This window comes from Tenebrio molitor, chromosome 1 (genome assembly GCF_963966145.1).
Source record: "Tenebrio molitor chromosome 1, icTenMoli1.1, whole genome shotgun sequence".
Taxonomy (NCBI): domain Eukaryota; kingdom Metazoa; phylum Arthropoda; class Insecta; order Coleoptera; family Tenebrionidae; genus Tenebrio; species Tenebrio molitor.
In genome coordinates, this window is record NC_091046.1 from 22,298,869 (window position 1) to 22,314,034 (window position 15,166).

Consider the following 15,166-nt stretch of genomic DNA (forward strand, 5'->3'; position numbering starts at 1 on the left):
ACTTCTCAGTCTCATTTTTATTAAAAATTATTTATTACAACTTTTTATTATTAAAATACTAACGCCTGCTGCACGAACGCCAATGAATACAGCCTGATTTAATCTAACGAAAAATACGGAAATTTTCGCAAGCTATCGTTCACTTTTGGATGGCCGCGATTGTACATTGTTGCCGGATCTCTTAAATCTGGTTTGTCTTTTTTAAATTAAATTAAATCGTTTAATAGAAATTTTTTTTTGTAATAAAATTATTTTGGTAATTTTGACTGTTCCTTTGACGGAAATTTAAATTTTTTTTTACACACTTAATAAATCATTTAGTTTCTTACGAATATTAAAATAATAAATCTGGCAATGGGGTGGAAAGAAAATGTCGAACAGACACTGACAGAAAAAAAAATTGCATCCGTTGCATCACTGAGTCAGTTAGTCCAACATGAAAAGAAAAAATCATAGCCAACTCGGTCCCAAAAAGATCGTCAATGCCTAATACCTTGGAAATGCGAACAACACTTGAACGATGCTAATCCCTTGGTTGCAGCTACCTGGTCAAAACCCCTGAACAATTTTAACCATGTGCGCAGTTTACCTGCGTCCCACTTTCCTCGTAGAGTATCATCATTTCGGTGTTTCTTCGGAAGTGAATATTTATTACTGTGTTTCTGTCCAAGAATCGAGACTTCAAGTACTAATCATAGTCACTTTGACGTTTGTATAAAACGTTTGCACAGTTGACCAGACAAATATTGACTTTTTAACATTAATTTTGTTACTTGGTAACAATAGTACACGGAACAATTCACCTAATACACCTTACTAATCATTCTTCTGTGATTGGCCATCTTAAAATTGCTGTAATTGAAAAACTGAATGGTTTAAGAAAAAAAATCTTGAAAATCCTATATTAGATGGAAGAACAGAGTTTGTGGTTTACGGCTGACGCGCGAGTTCTGGGACACCGGTAGATTTAGCATAGAATAAGGTACACTTAGCCTTGTATTTTTTTTTAATAAGGGCTTTATGACAAACTTCTACTTATTTTACACCTACCTATCTGAGTGCATTTAAGACCAAAATAAATATGTTTTTCACTTTTCATATTAGACGTGAAGAGCTTTTATAATAACTTTTCCCTTAGCCAGTACCTGTTCAGGTACATACACCGGTATAGGACAATTGCGCCGGTATTACCAGTTGTTTTAAGCCGATGGCACAGATTACTCATATAAGCAGATAGTGCACTTGACCAGCAATGCATTGATTGTAGCGGTCCAAGATTCTTGCCGCTGTAGCTTTCGTTTGGTTCGCGCGAATTTAAAATGTGACCCGATCGACGCGGAATTCTAAAATTGTAAATAAAGCAAATAAAACCAATATATGAGTTCTAATCAGTTCTATTGATGTTATGTCCATAAAAATGATAGAGAAAATAAAACCAGAATAAAATATTAACGTAATATATCTTTCAGAAAGAAAAAATAATTAAAAAAAAAGGAATACAATTCAAACAAATCAATTATTCTAAATAAAACAATCAAACTGGAAACGGGCTAACCCATACAGACTTAATTGTGGCATGAAATAAGTTTAAATTTTGTTGTATTGAATTTAAACCACAGTTTTATTTATACCAATTAATTGTAAGTTATTATTAGGCTTTGGTTCTAAAGATATTATGTTGTAGTCAATTATAACTACACTAAGGCCCGTATTCACCAACGCCAGTTAAAGTTAACTGTAGGTTAAAATATACGAAAACATTCTTACAACAATAGGTAACTAAAGTAACGAAGCATTTTAACCTACAGTTAACGTTAACTAGCGTTGGTGAATACGGCCGTTACTGACACAAAAAACGACTCACTTTGAAATTTATTAATATAATTAAGTAATTCATTGTCTTAGAAATTTTTTTTGATGTCATGTATTGATAAGTGTTATTTAAGTTATTCTTTGTCAAAGAATATCCGACAAACAAAACATTAAACACAGCAAATAAAATTTTAATGAAAAAAAAAAGTAATTTTCCAGAAAAAAATTTATTTTATGAAAAATTGCCAAAATTTGAACAGCATTTTGAATTAGTATCTCGTATTGTCACATTAAATCTTTTAACACGTAAATTAACCGACAAAAACACAACGTGGAAAAACGCAAATTTTCTAATTATTTATTTAAACAAAACAATTCGGTTGCCATGGTGACCATAGCCCTCCCGATCATTGAAAATATCCCAATTTAACTATAATAAAGAAAAATAAGCACAAATATAATTTCTAGATCATTTATTAAAGAAATCATAATGAGTCGTTTTTTGTGCCGGTGAGTGTATTATATTAAGTATATATTTCTATATTTTCTGGGTTAGGCCGTTTTATCTTTTACACTACCTCAAATAAATGCTTCACAAAGTCACAAATGCGATACATTTAATAACTTTCTGTTTTTAAGTGTTGGGCAATTTATGTTGCGGTTGTAATATTTTAATGCATAATAAATTCTCATGTGGACATACAGTTTTAGAGAATAATCTAAGGGAAAATTCTTCGTTATCGTATTTATTAACAAAACCAACTAAACAGGTTTTTAAATTCGTGCGAACCAAAACAGAGACTTGCGCACTGAAACTGGAAACAATTCGAGGTCCGAGTGCACTATCTGTTTATATGAGTAATCTGTGCCGATGGTACGATTGCGCCGAGGCGACCCAAGTGGTTGTTAACACCTAGGCACGATTGCGCCGGTAGTAGGTAATGGTGGGCCCCAACGATGTTTAAAAGCAATTATGAAAACCAAATAATATAAAAGATTCTCAACAAACCATTTATTTACAAAAAAATATATACAAACTACATACGTATATTTCGGAATTTAAAATTTTCGAAAATTACAAGAATCTTGCCGCGTTCACTAAGCATCTTCTGCATTGTAGCGTTTATTCCAGCGATCACTTGAATATTGTTGGACGAAACTAATGATTTTAGTAAAACGCTGTCCGAATATTCTCAACTACCCCTACTTTATTTGCAAACAGGTACACGTACCTTTCTAATTACCCTTCCCGTTAAGGGATTAAATTTAGTACCGGTGCAATCCTACCTGTGGTTTACAGGTAGTTTGGGAGACCCCGGATTATAGCAGGTCATATCGGCGCAATCGTCCCCTGCCCACAGATACAGGTGTCCCAAAATTGGCAGACTAACTACCTACTACCTTATCGAGGATATTTAAATGCACATGAAAAAAATTTTTCAGACAAAAAAATTAATTTTTGTTATTATTATTAAAATTAAAGCTTCTAAATTCTCTATAATGCAGGATTAGATATTGGTAGTGAGTGATCTTGTACTTTGTGATAATATGTAGGTACGATTAGAGGTAGCTGTCATGACAATTTAATACATTTATTTCGAAATAATTGACCTGTTAAGTGCCACTTTCAAAGACAGCCAAATCAGCAAATAAGTCCAACAGAATTTTTTAAATATTTTTCTGACGTTTACGGTAATCTTCTACACCATAGTGCACCGTTAGTACGCCATTTTTGGGACAACCTGTATAAATTGTACCCCTTTAGTACCATTGCGGAGAAAGCCCTATAAAGGACAACACATGAACTGGCACTGGTCTGTGTTCGGCGAAATCTTCAAACGGATTAAGTCTAAACGACAATTTACTTACGGGGGGTAATTTGCAAGGCGGCTTGTTTGACATCTTGTGCAGATTTAGAACCTACAAAATTGCTATGTCCGCTGATATTACGAAAATGTACAGGATGATCGAACCCCGAAGATAGCAATTATCTTAGAATTCTCTGGAGAAACAATAGTAGCGAACCGATCAAAATTTATCAATTAATAAAAACATTATCATTTGGTCCCACGTGTGCGCCGTTTCTCGCTATACGTTGTTTGAAGCAATTAGCATCAGATATACAGGAAAATCATCCAATCTTGAGTGAAATCATAAATCGCGATTTTTATAAGGACGATTTGCTAACGGGAAGCAACTCAGTTGACGAATCTTTACAAATAAAAAATGGAGTCACCAGTATACTTGCTTCAGCGGGTTTTGAATGATATAAATGGAGTGCTAGCGATTCGCGATTGTTACCTTCAATTTCAGAAAATGTAGATTCAACCGTAAATTTCTCCAAAGATAGCGACGTCAAGGTGTTGGTTTTTTTTTTGGAACTGTGGTAATGACCACTTAAAATATAAAGTCCAGTTCCCATCTGGTTGTAAGACGATTACAAAACGCAGCATTTTATCTATATTTAGTAGCGAAAATTTTTGACCCCTTAGGGTTGATAAATCCAGTTGTTGTAAAGGCCAAAATCCTCCTACAGCAAATATGGCTGCTAAAACTCGATTGGGACAAATCCGTGTCCGAAGAAATCGCGACCACTTGGAAGTTGTTCGTCGACGAACTAACAAAACTTAATAAATTCCGTATTCCGCGCAAGTTAATAATTTATAATTTGCCAATCGATTTTATCGAGCTGCATGGTTTCGCGGACGCGTCGTCAAAAGCTTGTGGCGCTGCTGTTTATGTCAAAGCAAACGATGTAGCAGGAAATTCTTCCGTTACGTTGTTATGCGCGAAAAGCAGAGTGGCGCCCATAAAAAAGGTCACTCTTCCACGTTTGGAACGTAACGCCGCGGAGGTGCTATGTGCATTAATGAGCAAAATCAGTGAGAGCCTAAATTTAAAAATAAACGCCAAACTTTATTGGACTGACTCAACAATAGTTTTGTGTTGGCTAGCTGAACCCGGCGAAAATTGGTCGACGTATGTCGGACATAGGTGTGAATCAAATTCAAAGGTGTAGCGATATTTCAGAGTGGCACCATGTCAAATCGAATGACAACCCGGCCGATATTGTCGATTCATTGACGAAAATGGGCTACTTAGGGTAGGTGGGCGATTAAAACACTCACTCTTAGCTTACGAGAGCAGGTTTCCAATTTTGCTACCGGAAAAACATCATGTAGCCAAGTGGGATCATCCGAGAAACCAACGAAGATGAACTACACGCTGGCAACGAAGCCACTCCAGCTCCCGTGCGTCAAAGATACTGGCCAATATTGGGTAGAAATATTGTTCGCAAAATCATACATTCATGCGTAAGGTGTAATCGCGCAAATCCAAAGCCAATATCCCAAAAAAATGGGTGATTTACTGAAAGAGCGACTGCAGCCCTTGCGGCCATTTTCCACGTCCGGGGTAGATAATGCAGGACCGTATTTAATAAAGTCAAGCAAATTGCGCAACGCGAAAAAGGTAAAGTCCTACATCGCGCTCTTTGTCTGCTTCTCAACAAAGGCGGTCCACCTAGAGTTAGTCGGTGAGCGGTGACTTGACCAGTGAAAGCTTTTTAGCGGCATTTAAACGGTTTACGTCGCGCAGAGGTCATGTTAGCGAAATATTTTCTGACAACGGTACCAATTTTATTAGAGCCGAGTGTGAATTTTTGAGATCCGAGAAATTTAAAAAAAAAAAAAAATTCAAACGAATTTCTCAACACCTGTACTAAGTTTGGCTTTACCCCGGCAAGATTTCCGCATTTTGGGGGACTTTGGGAACGATGTGTTCAAAGCGTCAAACATCACTTGCGTAGGATACTCGGCGACACCTCAATCACTTACGAAGAATTGTATACCTTGCTTACGCGAATAGAAGCTTGTTTAAATTCGCGTCCCTTGATTCCACTATTCCAAGATCCCAACGACCTGGAAGCGTTGACCCCTGGTCATTTTTTAATCAGAGCGCCACTCACGGCTCATCTGCGCATCCCACATCGCAGTTCTATCCGAATGAGCTATACTCCTCTTTTCACCAGGAGGTGCCAAATACTAATCCCCTCGTTGTTAGTATTGCCTATCATAAAACGTTACTTAAGAAGATTAAAGTACGATTTATAGTTCCGTATACATATAGCATAACATAGTCAAAAATTATGAACATAACATAACTTTTTAAATTCAATTTATAGTTCATGACAAAACGTGATATGATTGTTGACTTTTTGTGTCAAACTAATTGTCAAATCTGTTTTGTGAAAACGTGGTTTTAGAAGCTGTTACCTGGGCTGTGGTCTTACACGAGATAGGTCGTAATAAAGAAAGAAGGAAGAAACCACAAAAAAAAAACCGTTACAAAAACATGGATAAATCAGCTACTCCAAATCATTTCCTTCGTCACACCGTCCTCAAAGTCTTTGAAAGACTTATCGTACGCCTTGAACCTTTCAACACACTGTACGATTAGAATTTTCTTAATTTTTTCCACCTTTTCAATAATGTTTTTAAATTGAATTTATTGATAACCTACCTACACGTTAAAGGCCGATTTATAGTTCCGTAACTTGTACGTATAACATAACATATCAAAATTGAACCCTATTGAATCAAATGTATTCATTTATAGGTCCTTTATCATAACATAAATCCGTATCCTTTTACATATGAATTGGCCAATTTCAATTATTATGTTGTGTACAGTTGGCTTAAAAAAAAAACGGGAAATGAAATTTGACCTAATGTGAATTGGAAATTTAATTTGTCAATTTGTGTCTGTTTGACAGTAGTATTTGTATTTGTATAACAGACATTTCTGACACATAAGTGTAGTTTTTTAACCTAAGTTCTAAAAGACCGTTTCCAACTATAAAAATTTAATAAAATCTGACAGAACTTTTTCTGACAGTTCCCGTTTTTTTTTGAAGCCAACCGTACCATGAAAGTTACGGCATTTTAATATTTTTCCATAGAAACGGTTACGTGTAGGTGGAAAATATGAAGGAAATTTTAATCGTACAGTGTGTTGAAAGGTTCAAAGCACCGTACGATAAGTCTTCCAAAGACTTTGAGGACGGTGTGAAGAAGGAAATGATTTGGAGGAGCTGATTTATCCGTGTTTTTGTAACTCTTTTTTTTCGTGGTTTCTTCCTTTTTTCTTTATTACGACCTATCTCGTGTAAGACCACAGCACGAGCAGCAGCTTCTAAAACCCCGTCTTCACAAAACATATTGGACAATTGTTTGACACTTAAAAAATCACCTATCACGTTTTGTCATGAATTGAATTTAAAAAGTTATGTTATGTTTATGCTTTTTGACTATGTTATGCTATGCGTATACGGAACTATAAAGCAAGATTTATAGTTCCGCATACATATAGCATAACATAGTCAAAAATCTTAAACATAACATAACTTTTTAAATTCAATTTATAGTTCATGACAAAACGTGATATGATTGCTGATTTTTTAAGGCTAGGGCCACACTACAGACTAAATAATCGGCCGATAATTTAGTCCTATTGGGTAGCTTCCGCGCCCACCACGTAAACTAAACTGTTTTCGATCAATCTGTCGGCCGACTACAATCGCTTTAGTGTGCGCACTCACATAAGTCCTCATACTTATTAAGCAACCAACTAAATTGTCGGCCGACGAAAAGTCTGTAGTGTGGCCCTAGCCTAACTGTCAAACAATTGTCCAATATGTTTTGCTGCTTGTGCTGTGGTCTTACACGAGATAGGTCGTAATAAAGAAAAAAGGAACAAACCACGAAAAAAACGGGTTACAAAAACACGGATAAGTCAGCTCCTCCAAATCATTTCCTTCTTGTCCAATATGTTTTGTGAAGACGGGGTTTTAGAAGCTGCTGCTTGTGCTGTGGTCTTGCACGAGATAAGTCGTAATAAAGAAAAAAGGAAGAAACCACGAAAAAAAAACGAGTTAGAAAAACACGGATAAATCAGCTCCTCCAAATCATTTCCTTCTTCACACCGTCCTCAAAGTCTTTGGAAGACTTATCGTACAGTGCTTTGAACCTTTCAACACACTGTACGATTAAAATTTCCATCATATTTTCCACCTTTTCAATAATGTTCTTAAATTGAATTTATTGACAGCATACCTACACGTAACCGTTTCTACGGAAAAATATTAAAATTCCGTAACTTTCTTGGTACATAACATAATAAAGGCCGATTTATAGTTCCGTAACTTGTACGTATAGCATAACATATGAAAATTGAATCCTATTGAATCAAATGTACTCATTTATAGATCCGTTAACGTAACATAAGTCCGTATCCGTTTACATATGAATTGGCCAATTTCAATTATTATGTTATGTATCATAAAAGTTACGGAATTTTAATTTTTTTTCCATAGAAACGGTTAGGTGTAGGTACGCTGTCAATTAATTGAATTTAAAAACATTATTGAGAAGGTGGAAAATATGAAGGAAATTCTAATCGTACAGTGTGTTAAAAGGTTCAAGCCACTGTAGGATAAGTCTTCCAAAGACTTTGAGGACAGTGTGAAAAAGGAAATGATTTGGAGTAGCTTGTTTATCTGTGTTTTTGTAACGCGTTTCTTTCGTGGTTTCTTCCTTTTTTCTTTATTACGACCTATCTCGTGTAAGACTACAACACAGGCAGCAGCTTCTACAACCTCGTCTTCACAAAACATATTTGGTAATTAGTTTGACATTTAAAAAGTCAACAATCGTATCACGTTTTGTCGTGAACTATAAATTGAATTTTAAAAGTTATGTTATGTTTATGATTTGTGACTATGTTATGCTGTATGTATACGGAACTATAAATCCTGCTTAATTGAAATTGGCCAATTTATATGTAAACGGATACGAACTTATGTTATGTTAACGGATCTATAAATGAATACATTTGATTCAATAGGATTCAATTTTGATATGTTATGCCATACGTGCATGTTACGGAACTATAAATCGGCCTTAAATCTTGCTTAACCGTTTCTATGAAAAAATATTAAAATTCCGTAACTTTCATGGTACATAACATAATAATTGAAATTGGCCAATTCATATGTAAACAGATACGGACTTACGTTATGTTAACGGATCTACAGTGAGCGGCAAAAGTATGGAATAAATTCCTTAAAAATTAAACAAAATTTTTTTCAAAAAATCTTTGCACAGGTCAATTTTAGTTTATAAAAATACATGTTTTAGTATCAAAGAAAATTCCAAGCAGTCATTTGTTTTCGAGTTATGACGTCATCGATAGTTTCTTTAAAACCCCCCTATTTTTTTCTTGATTCTGATAGCCCCTTTAATTGTATAAATGACAGTATAAAAATTTTGTTATCTTACATAAGGAAATTTTTGAGAAAAAAAAAAAAAGTTGGAAAAAATAAATTTTATAACGAACAAAAATAAGTCAAAAAATCAAGTAGGTAAATCAAATAGTCAAATGTTACTGTCAATTTCATTCGAAAATGACTCATTTAACAGAAACACAACGTATAGAAATTTTAATTTTGATTGGGTGCTGGGATAAAACTAAAACAGGGGGAATTTCTTCATAAACTTAAGCACAAGCTGGGGGATGGCAATTCGAACATGAACATTTAATTCCGTAATTTTAAATACATACTAACACAGTTTTTGACTTGTTTTTGTTCGTTATAAAATTTAATTTTTCCAAATTTATTTTTTTTTTCTCAAAAATTTTCTGATGCAAGGTAACAAAATTTTCATACTGACATTTATATAATTAAAAGAGCTATCAGAATCAAGAAAAAAAATTTGGGGGTTTCTATTTTAAAAAAACTATCGATGACGTCATAACTCGAAAACAAATGACTGTTTGGAATTTTATTTTGTATTAAAATATGTATTTTTATAAACTAAAATTGACCGGTCCAAAGAATTTTTTGAAAACAATTTTGTTTAATTTTTAATGAATTTATTCCATACTTTTGCCGCTCACTGTATAAATGAATACATTTGATTCAATAGGATTCAATTTTGATATGTTATGCCAAACGTACACGTTACGGAACTATAAATCGTGCTTTAAGCACCATTTATAGTTCCGTATACATATAGCATAACATAGTCAAAAATCATAAACATAACATAACATAGATTTTCGTGTGCCCAAAAATGCTAGTTACTTCACTCCTTCACGGGAAAAAGAGCATTCATCGGTAAACTAAATTTGTTTAGAAAAAGTGTTGTTCAAAATGTTTAGATTCAATAACCATCGACAAAAGCGTACTTTTCAAGGATAGTCTTCCTCTCGTAGATGTTGAACTCGGCTATAATGGTATGAATGTGGACGATCGCCTTTGATAAATCGATGGGTTGTGGATTTTGAGGAACCACACATTTCTGATATGACTCGCACATTTCTTCTAGGGTCTTGTTCGACAGCCTCCAGTACTGCTTCTTCCATTGGACGGACTCTTGCTGTACGTGGTGCCCCAGCAACCTCTTTTAATGTAAGATTCAAGGAACCCTATGTCTTGCTCTACTTATCAATCTTAAAATGACGTACGGATCGGGAGGACGCCGATTTGGAAATCTAGCAGCGTATTCTTCAGCTGCAGCTGTAGCATTCTGATTACACTCACCATATCAAGATATTCTTCATTAGAATAAGGCATGATTTGAGACTTGAATGACAAACGTCAGTGTCAAAAAAATTCATTCCACAGATTGTTACAATTTTACTTAAAAATAATTTTTTTTTGTTCGACACTGTCAGAATTTGAGAATTTTCTCCTATGTGAACGGATTTTGATAAATGTCACAACTTGTCAAAACGAAACGTGAAGCTAATTTTAAAGGTTTTAAGCGATTTGGAGCCTTTAAGGGGCTCGTCGAACAAAAAACGTATTCAACTCGTTCGTGTGTAAATTGGGCCTTTTTTGCACTCGTGGGGCTTTAAAACGCTCGTTTCACTCGCGTTTTAAAATAGCCCACGCGTGCCAAAAAAGGCCCAATTTACACACAAACTCGTCAAATAAACTACTATTGTTCGACACTGTCAGAATTTGAGAATTTTCTCCTATAGACCATAGTCTATTTTTTAATCAAAGAACCACGACCTGTTGATTTAGGTTTGTAAATATAAAATTTTACTAAATTTAGGGTATTTAATGATATTCTATTGGCGATACCAGCCAACGTCTGTCATTTTTAATGTCCTTGAAAGTACGCAAACTCGCAGCTAAAATTTGAACGTGTTATTAAAAATGCCTCGCAAAGTAAGACATTTATTAAACTATTCAAATGAGTTATTAGTTGTTATGAACTTTATTAATATGCTGCGCTACTAATATCTCTAATAGCCTCAATTTTTTATGATGAGATTTTTCACCCTATGTCAAAAGTGTACAATGTTGTCAGCTCTATTTTGGGTGTAAATTGCGGTGTTGATTAAAAAATACAGTATAATATATTCCATTCAAAAATAAAAAAACACCACCTGTTGCTTTAGGTTGGTAAAATTTAAAAAACCGTAGGTAGATATTTTTTCATACTATGTTGGTAACTATAAATTATGACATTTATTTGATTCAAAATAAAATTCAATTGCCCTGAATTCCGTTCATATTGTTTTATTAGCAGCACGTTTCATTTATTTATTGATTCTTATTATTTTTACTTAAACATGCCCAAATTTTACACTAAACAGCGTTGCCGATAGTAATTGTCGAGGAAAATGCCACGTTGGTGGTTTTTGAGTTTTGAATGGACTTTATGTGAATTGTGAACGGATTTTGATAAATGTCATAACTTGTCAAAACGAAACGTCAAGTTAATTTTAAAGATTTTAAGCGATTTGGAGCCTTTAAGGGGGTCGTCAAATAAAAAATTGTTGTATTCAACTTGCTCTTGTGTAAATTGGACTTTTTTTGGCACTCGTGGGCCTTTAAAACGCTCGTCTCACTCGCGTTTTAATTTGGCCCACTCATTCTTTATTAAATCGGGCTTCTTATTGGTGAATTCTTTTACTGTGTAGTTTCTAAACTGGTCAATTTTTTTGAAGATTCTGATTTAATTGTTAATACACTATTATCCGTTCACGATTGTTTCAAATTCGGACTGTCTATGAAAATCTGACATTTTTGTTGGCAATATTGTGATTTGGCATAATAAATCTATTTTGGGTTATAATTGAATTGCACAAAATCAATTAGGGAATTGACAACAAGACGAATATTTAATAACGAAACGTCATATGACAGGACCTGACGCCAATCTAACAAAGAAATATCGTGGCCTCCTGCGTGTTTAAAACAATCGTGAACGGCTTATAGGACTCCTTCACGGGAAGGGCGTTCATTCTGGGACACCCGTATAAAATCAGCCTTGATATTACGATGTATTATCTATTCATTTTGATTGTGACTTTTATACTAGTTGCGTCCCGAAGACATTCCAGGATCAGCTAGGTTGCTTACTAATTATAACCAACAACGTGAAATTAATAAAATACACTTAATAAAACGTCTGTTGTGTTTATAAAAGTTTATTGATACCTACACATAATTACTAATTTTTAATTTGCATGTGGCAAACACTTATACGCAACCGTTTTAACAAATTGGAATCGGCGAATTTCATTTGTCTTTAATTTATTTATTTTGGTTTCTATAAGTTTCTTTTTATCAATAAACGCTTTTCGGTAAAGCTTTTTTGGAATTGATGCTCTTCTTATTTGTATGTATCTATCTGAAAATTTTTCAATACTTGAAAATATATTTGGATGCCTACAGTACAAAGATGTATTGACATCGAAACAATTAAAAGAACTTTTCCTTTTTCACTCAACATTTCTATTACTGGTGATACTGATTCGGGCTGCATTTTAAGTAAAATGATTTGAACCTTCTAAAGGTAAATCAAAAACTATATCAAAATCATCCTGAGATGGCAGAAATAATTTAACTGATTAAATTTAAACCTATCACCCTTATTATTAAACATCCTACCAACACTGTACGAGTAGGAGGTAGGAGGAGTGGGCAAAATGGAGAATCATTTATTTTAATCCGCAGATAGAAAAATGGTCAACCGGGACGCAACTAGTATACGATTTTAGGGGTCGGTTTGACCGCGTCACGCAACTAGTATGCGGCGCCACAAATAGAGAAACTCTCCATTCAGTGTTTTCAAATATCTTGTTTTTTTACTAAGTAATACCTATTATGTATTATCTTTTCTAGGTTTGGTCGCATCGAAGGTCGCAGTCTCTTCCTCCGAGACTGGGTGTTAAAATGCGATTACCTAATCAGTCGGAGTTGAAATTACTGTATTCATCTCCATTTATGCAGACCTACAGATTTCATTCCGGTCTTGGTGGAGATATTTGTGTTCATGAATTTATGGCTGAAAGTCGATTGTGTTTTACATTTCCTCATCAGTTATTGTAAGTGTAATGTTTATATTTTATTATTAGTTTAAAAACTGTGCTTATTACTCTCAGAGCTGTGTGGATTCAGCAAGAAAAAGAATTATTACAAGAAGTTGCTGGTATGGGCGAATTAAGAGAACCCTGGCACTCTCGCCAAGTTGAATTATTAGATAGGCATTTGCATTTACTGCGTTTGTATTCTCAAGCAAGAGAAAATTTACACGCTCATAGGGGCAGACTTTTTAAACCTAGTTCAAGAAAATCGGATCGCAGCTTGGAGTTTGCACCGGTCAATTTACATTTGCAACGAGTGTGGGTTCATAATGATACACTGAATAAAGCAGGATTTTATGATTGGATAACAGTTGGCGCTTTTACAGCGCATTCACATAAATCAAAAAATGGCGGTCTGATTAAGTAAGTTGTCATTATTGTTCATCTTATTTCTCATTAAAAATGGCTATATTTTTTAAGACTGGTTCAACAACTTAAAGAATCGCCAACTCGCTCGAATTCAAATTATCAAATCACAACGAAGATATCAATGGCTAATGATGCTATACAAGTAAGTTTTAAGTTCCAATAAATAACACATTTTAAGAACTTATTAGGTACGCCTTGTCTTTAGTTTAATATTGGTAAAATTTATTAAAGTTTGTCCAGCGAGAGATTGGTTGACATAAAAATCACTAAATTCTACGCAGAGAAAGTAGTACCTAGCGCGCGTAAAATTTGAAATATATCCTTCAAGCAGTAACATTTTGTGCCCTGAAATTATGCTCTAATTAATGAAGTACCTTAACGAATAAGAGATAAAATGAATGAAAATATTACAGTTGCAGTATTTTACACGAAGACGTGTACTCTTGATAACCACTTGCGTCAAGAATATTTAAAAGTAAAACCTCAACCAACAAGATCGTTTATATATCAATTTTATATCAATGCGAAATCAAACGACTTTATTTTGCTGGTTGTGAAATGTCTACGAAATTGTTGTGTTCAAAATAGCGGAAGATCAGTTCGTGAAGCAAAATAATATGGGGAACTTCTCAGGGGGCTAGGAGTTAAAATAAAACAATTCCTTGTGTTGAAGGACGCCTGTATTTAATTTTTCAAATAAATAAAATCAAATACGTTCTTGTTTTCACCTGCAGTAACTGGTTAATTTCAAATTAAATTTCTGACTTACACAAAATTATGGACAGTGCTGCTCGAGTATCCTTAAGACATAATACGTAATATAAACATAAAACAAAAATGGACAACGAGATCGTCAAGGTTAATTTAAATTAAATCCTGAGATTTCCTGCAGACGTTTGTCTGAATGACCGACTATCGTGCGCCAGTCCGAATTCAATTTGACTTATTTAAATATATTCTAGAATATTTAACTTTACTTATTGAATAAACATAAGAAGAGCCTGTAGCGGTAGAAGACTGAAAATTTAAAAAAGAAATATTTCATTGAAAAAAAACTAGCTTTACAGTACACAACCCTTGTCTTACTGCTCTGCACCATATCATTGAGTACAAGATGAACTTCTTGCTTAATATTGCAATGCAAGTCTGCTGTAACTCTTCTGGAATGCTGCCTCGTCAACTTTCTTGATGATGTTTTAGTTGGACCATCTTTACACTTTGACACTGTGTTTTTGTTAACTCCTAAGCATCTCGCAGTGACCTTTAAGAAAAATACTTTTAATCCTTGACTAATCTGACCTAATCAATGATGATGTCAATAAAATTATGATATAATACCATTTTGTGTTATAAGATAAGGTATCAAAAGCAACCTCCAATGGACTTTCAGTTGTAAGTTTTTCATTTATGAAAAATGAATAAGCACTTGCATCATCCTCTGGGCTGCTGGGTTGCCAGCTACAGTCAAATAGCTTCGGGTTGCCTACAAAACAGTTTTAAAGCAATATAATTAAATAAAAAATATTATCTTCATACCTTT

General features: G+C 34.2%; 1 protein-coding gene and 1 long non-coding RNA gene across 9 annotated transcripts in view; one reads left to right on the forward strand and one right to left on the reverse strand.

The window, feature by feature from the left end:
- The window catches only part of LOC138141307 (inositol polyphosphate-4-phosphatase type I A), a 210,560-nt gene that overhangs the window by 89,644 nt on the left and 105,750 nt on the right, over positions 1 to 15,166 (forward strand). For 7 of the 8 annotated variants that reach the window (XR_011163071.1, XR_011163070.1, XM_069062029.1 and 4 more), the window contains 3 exons: positions 13,016 to 13,218; positions 13,276 to 13,620; positions 13,678 to 13,768. The exons of the other annotated variant lie outside the window; for it this stretch is intronic. Coding sequence is in view for 5 of the 7 variants with exons in the window: in XM_069062029.1 (XP_068918130.1) it covers positions 13,016 to 13,218; positions 13,276 to 13,620; positions 13,678 to 13,768 (639 nt within the window). In the remaining 2 variants the exon portion in view is untranslated. The remainder of the gene's footprint in view (positions 1 to 13,015; positions 13,219 to 13,275; positions 13,621 to 13,677; positions 13,769 to 15,166) is intronic. 8 annotated transcript variants of the gene reach the window in all.
- On the reverse strand, positions 14,289 to 15,104 carry LOC138141334 (uncharacterized). Its single transcript, XR_011163094.1, has 2 exons — positions 14,965 to 15,104; positions 14,289 to 14,887 (listed from the first exon to the last, which is right to left on the reverse strand). It is a non-coding gene; the product is annotated as an uncharacterized lncRNA (long non-coding RNA).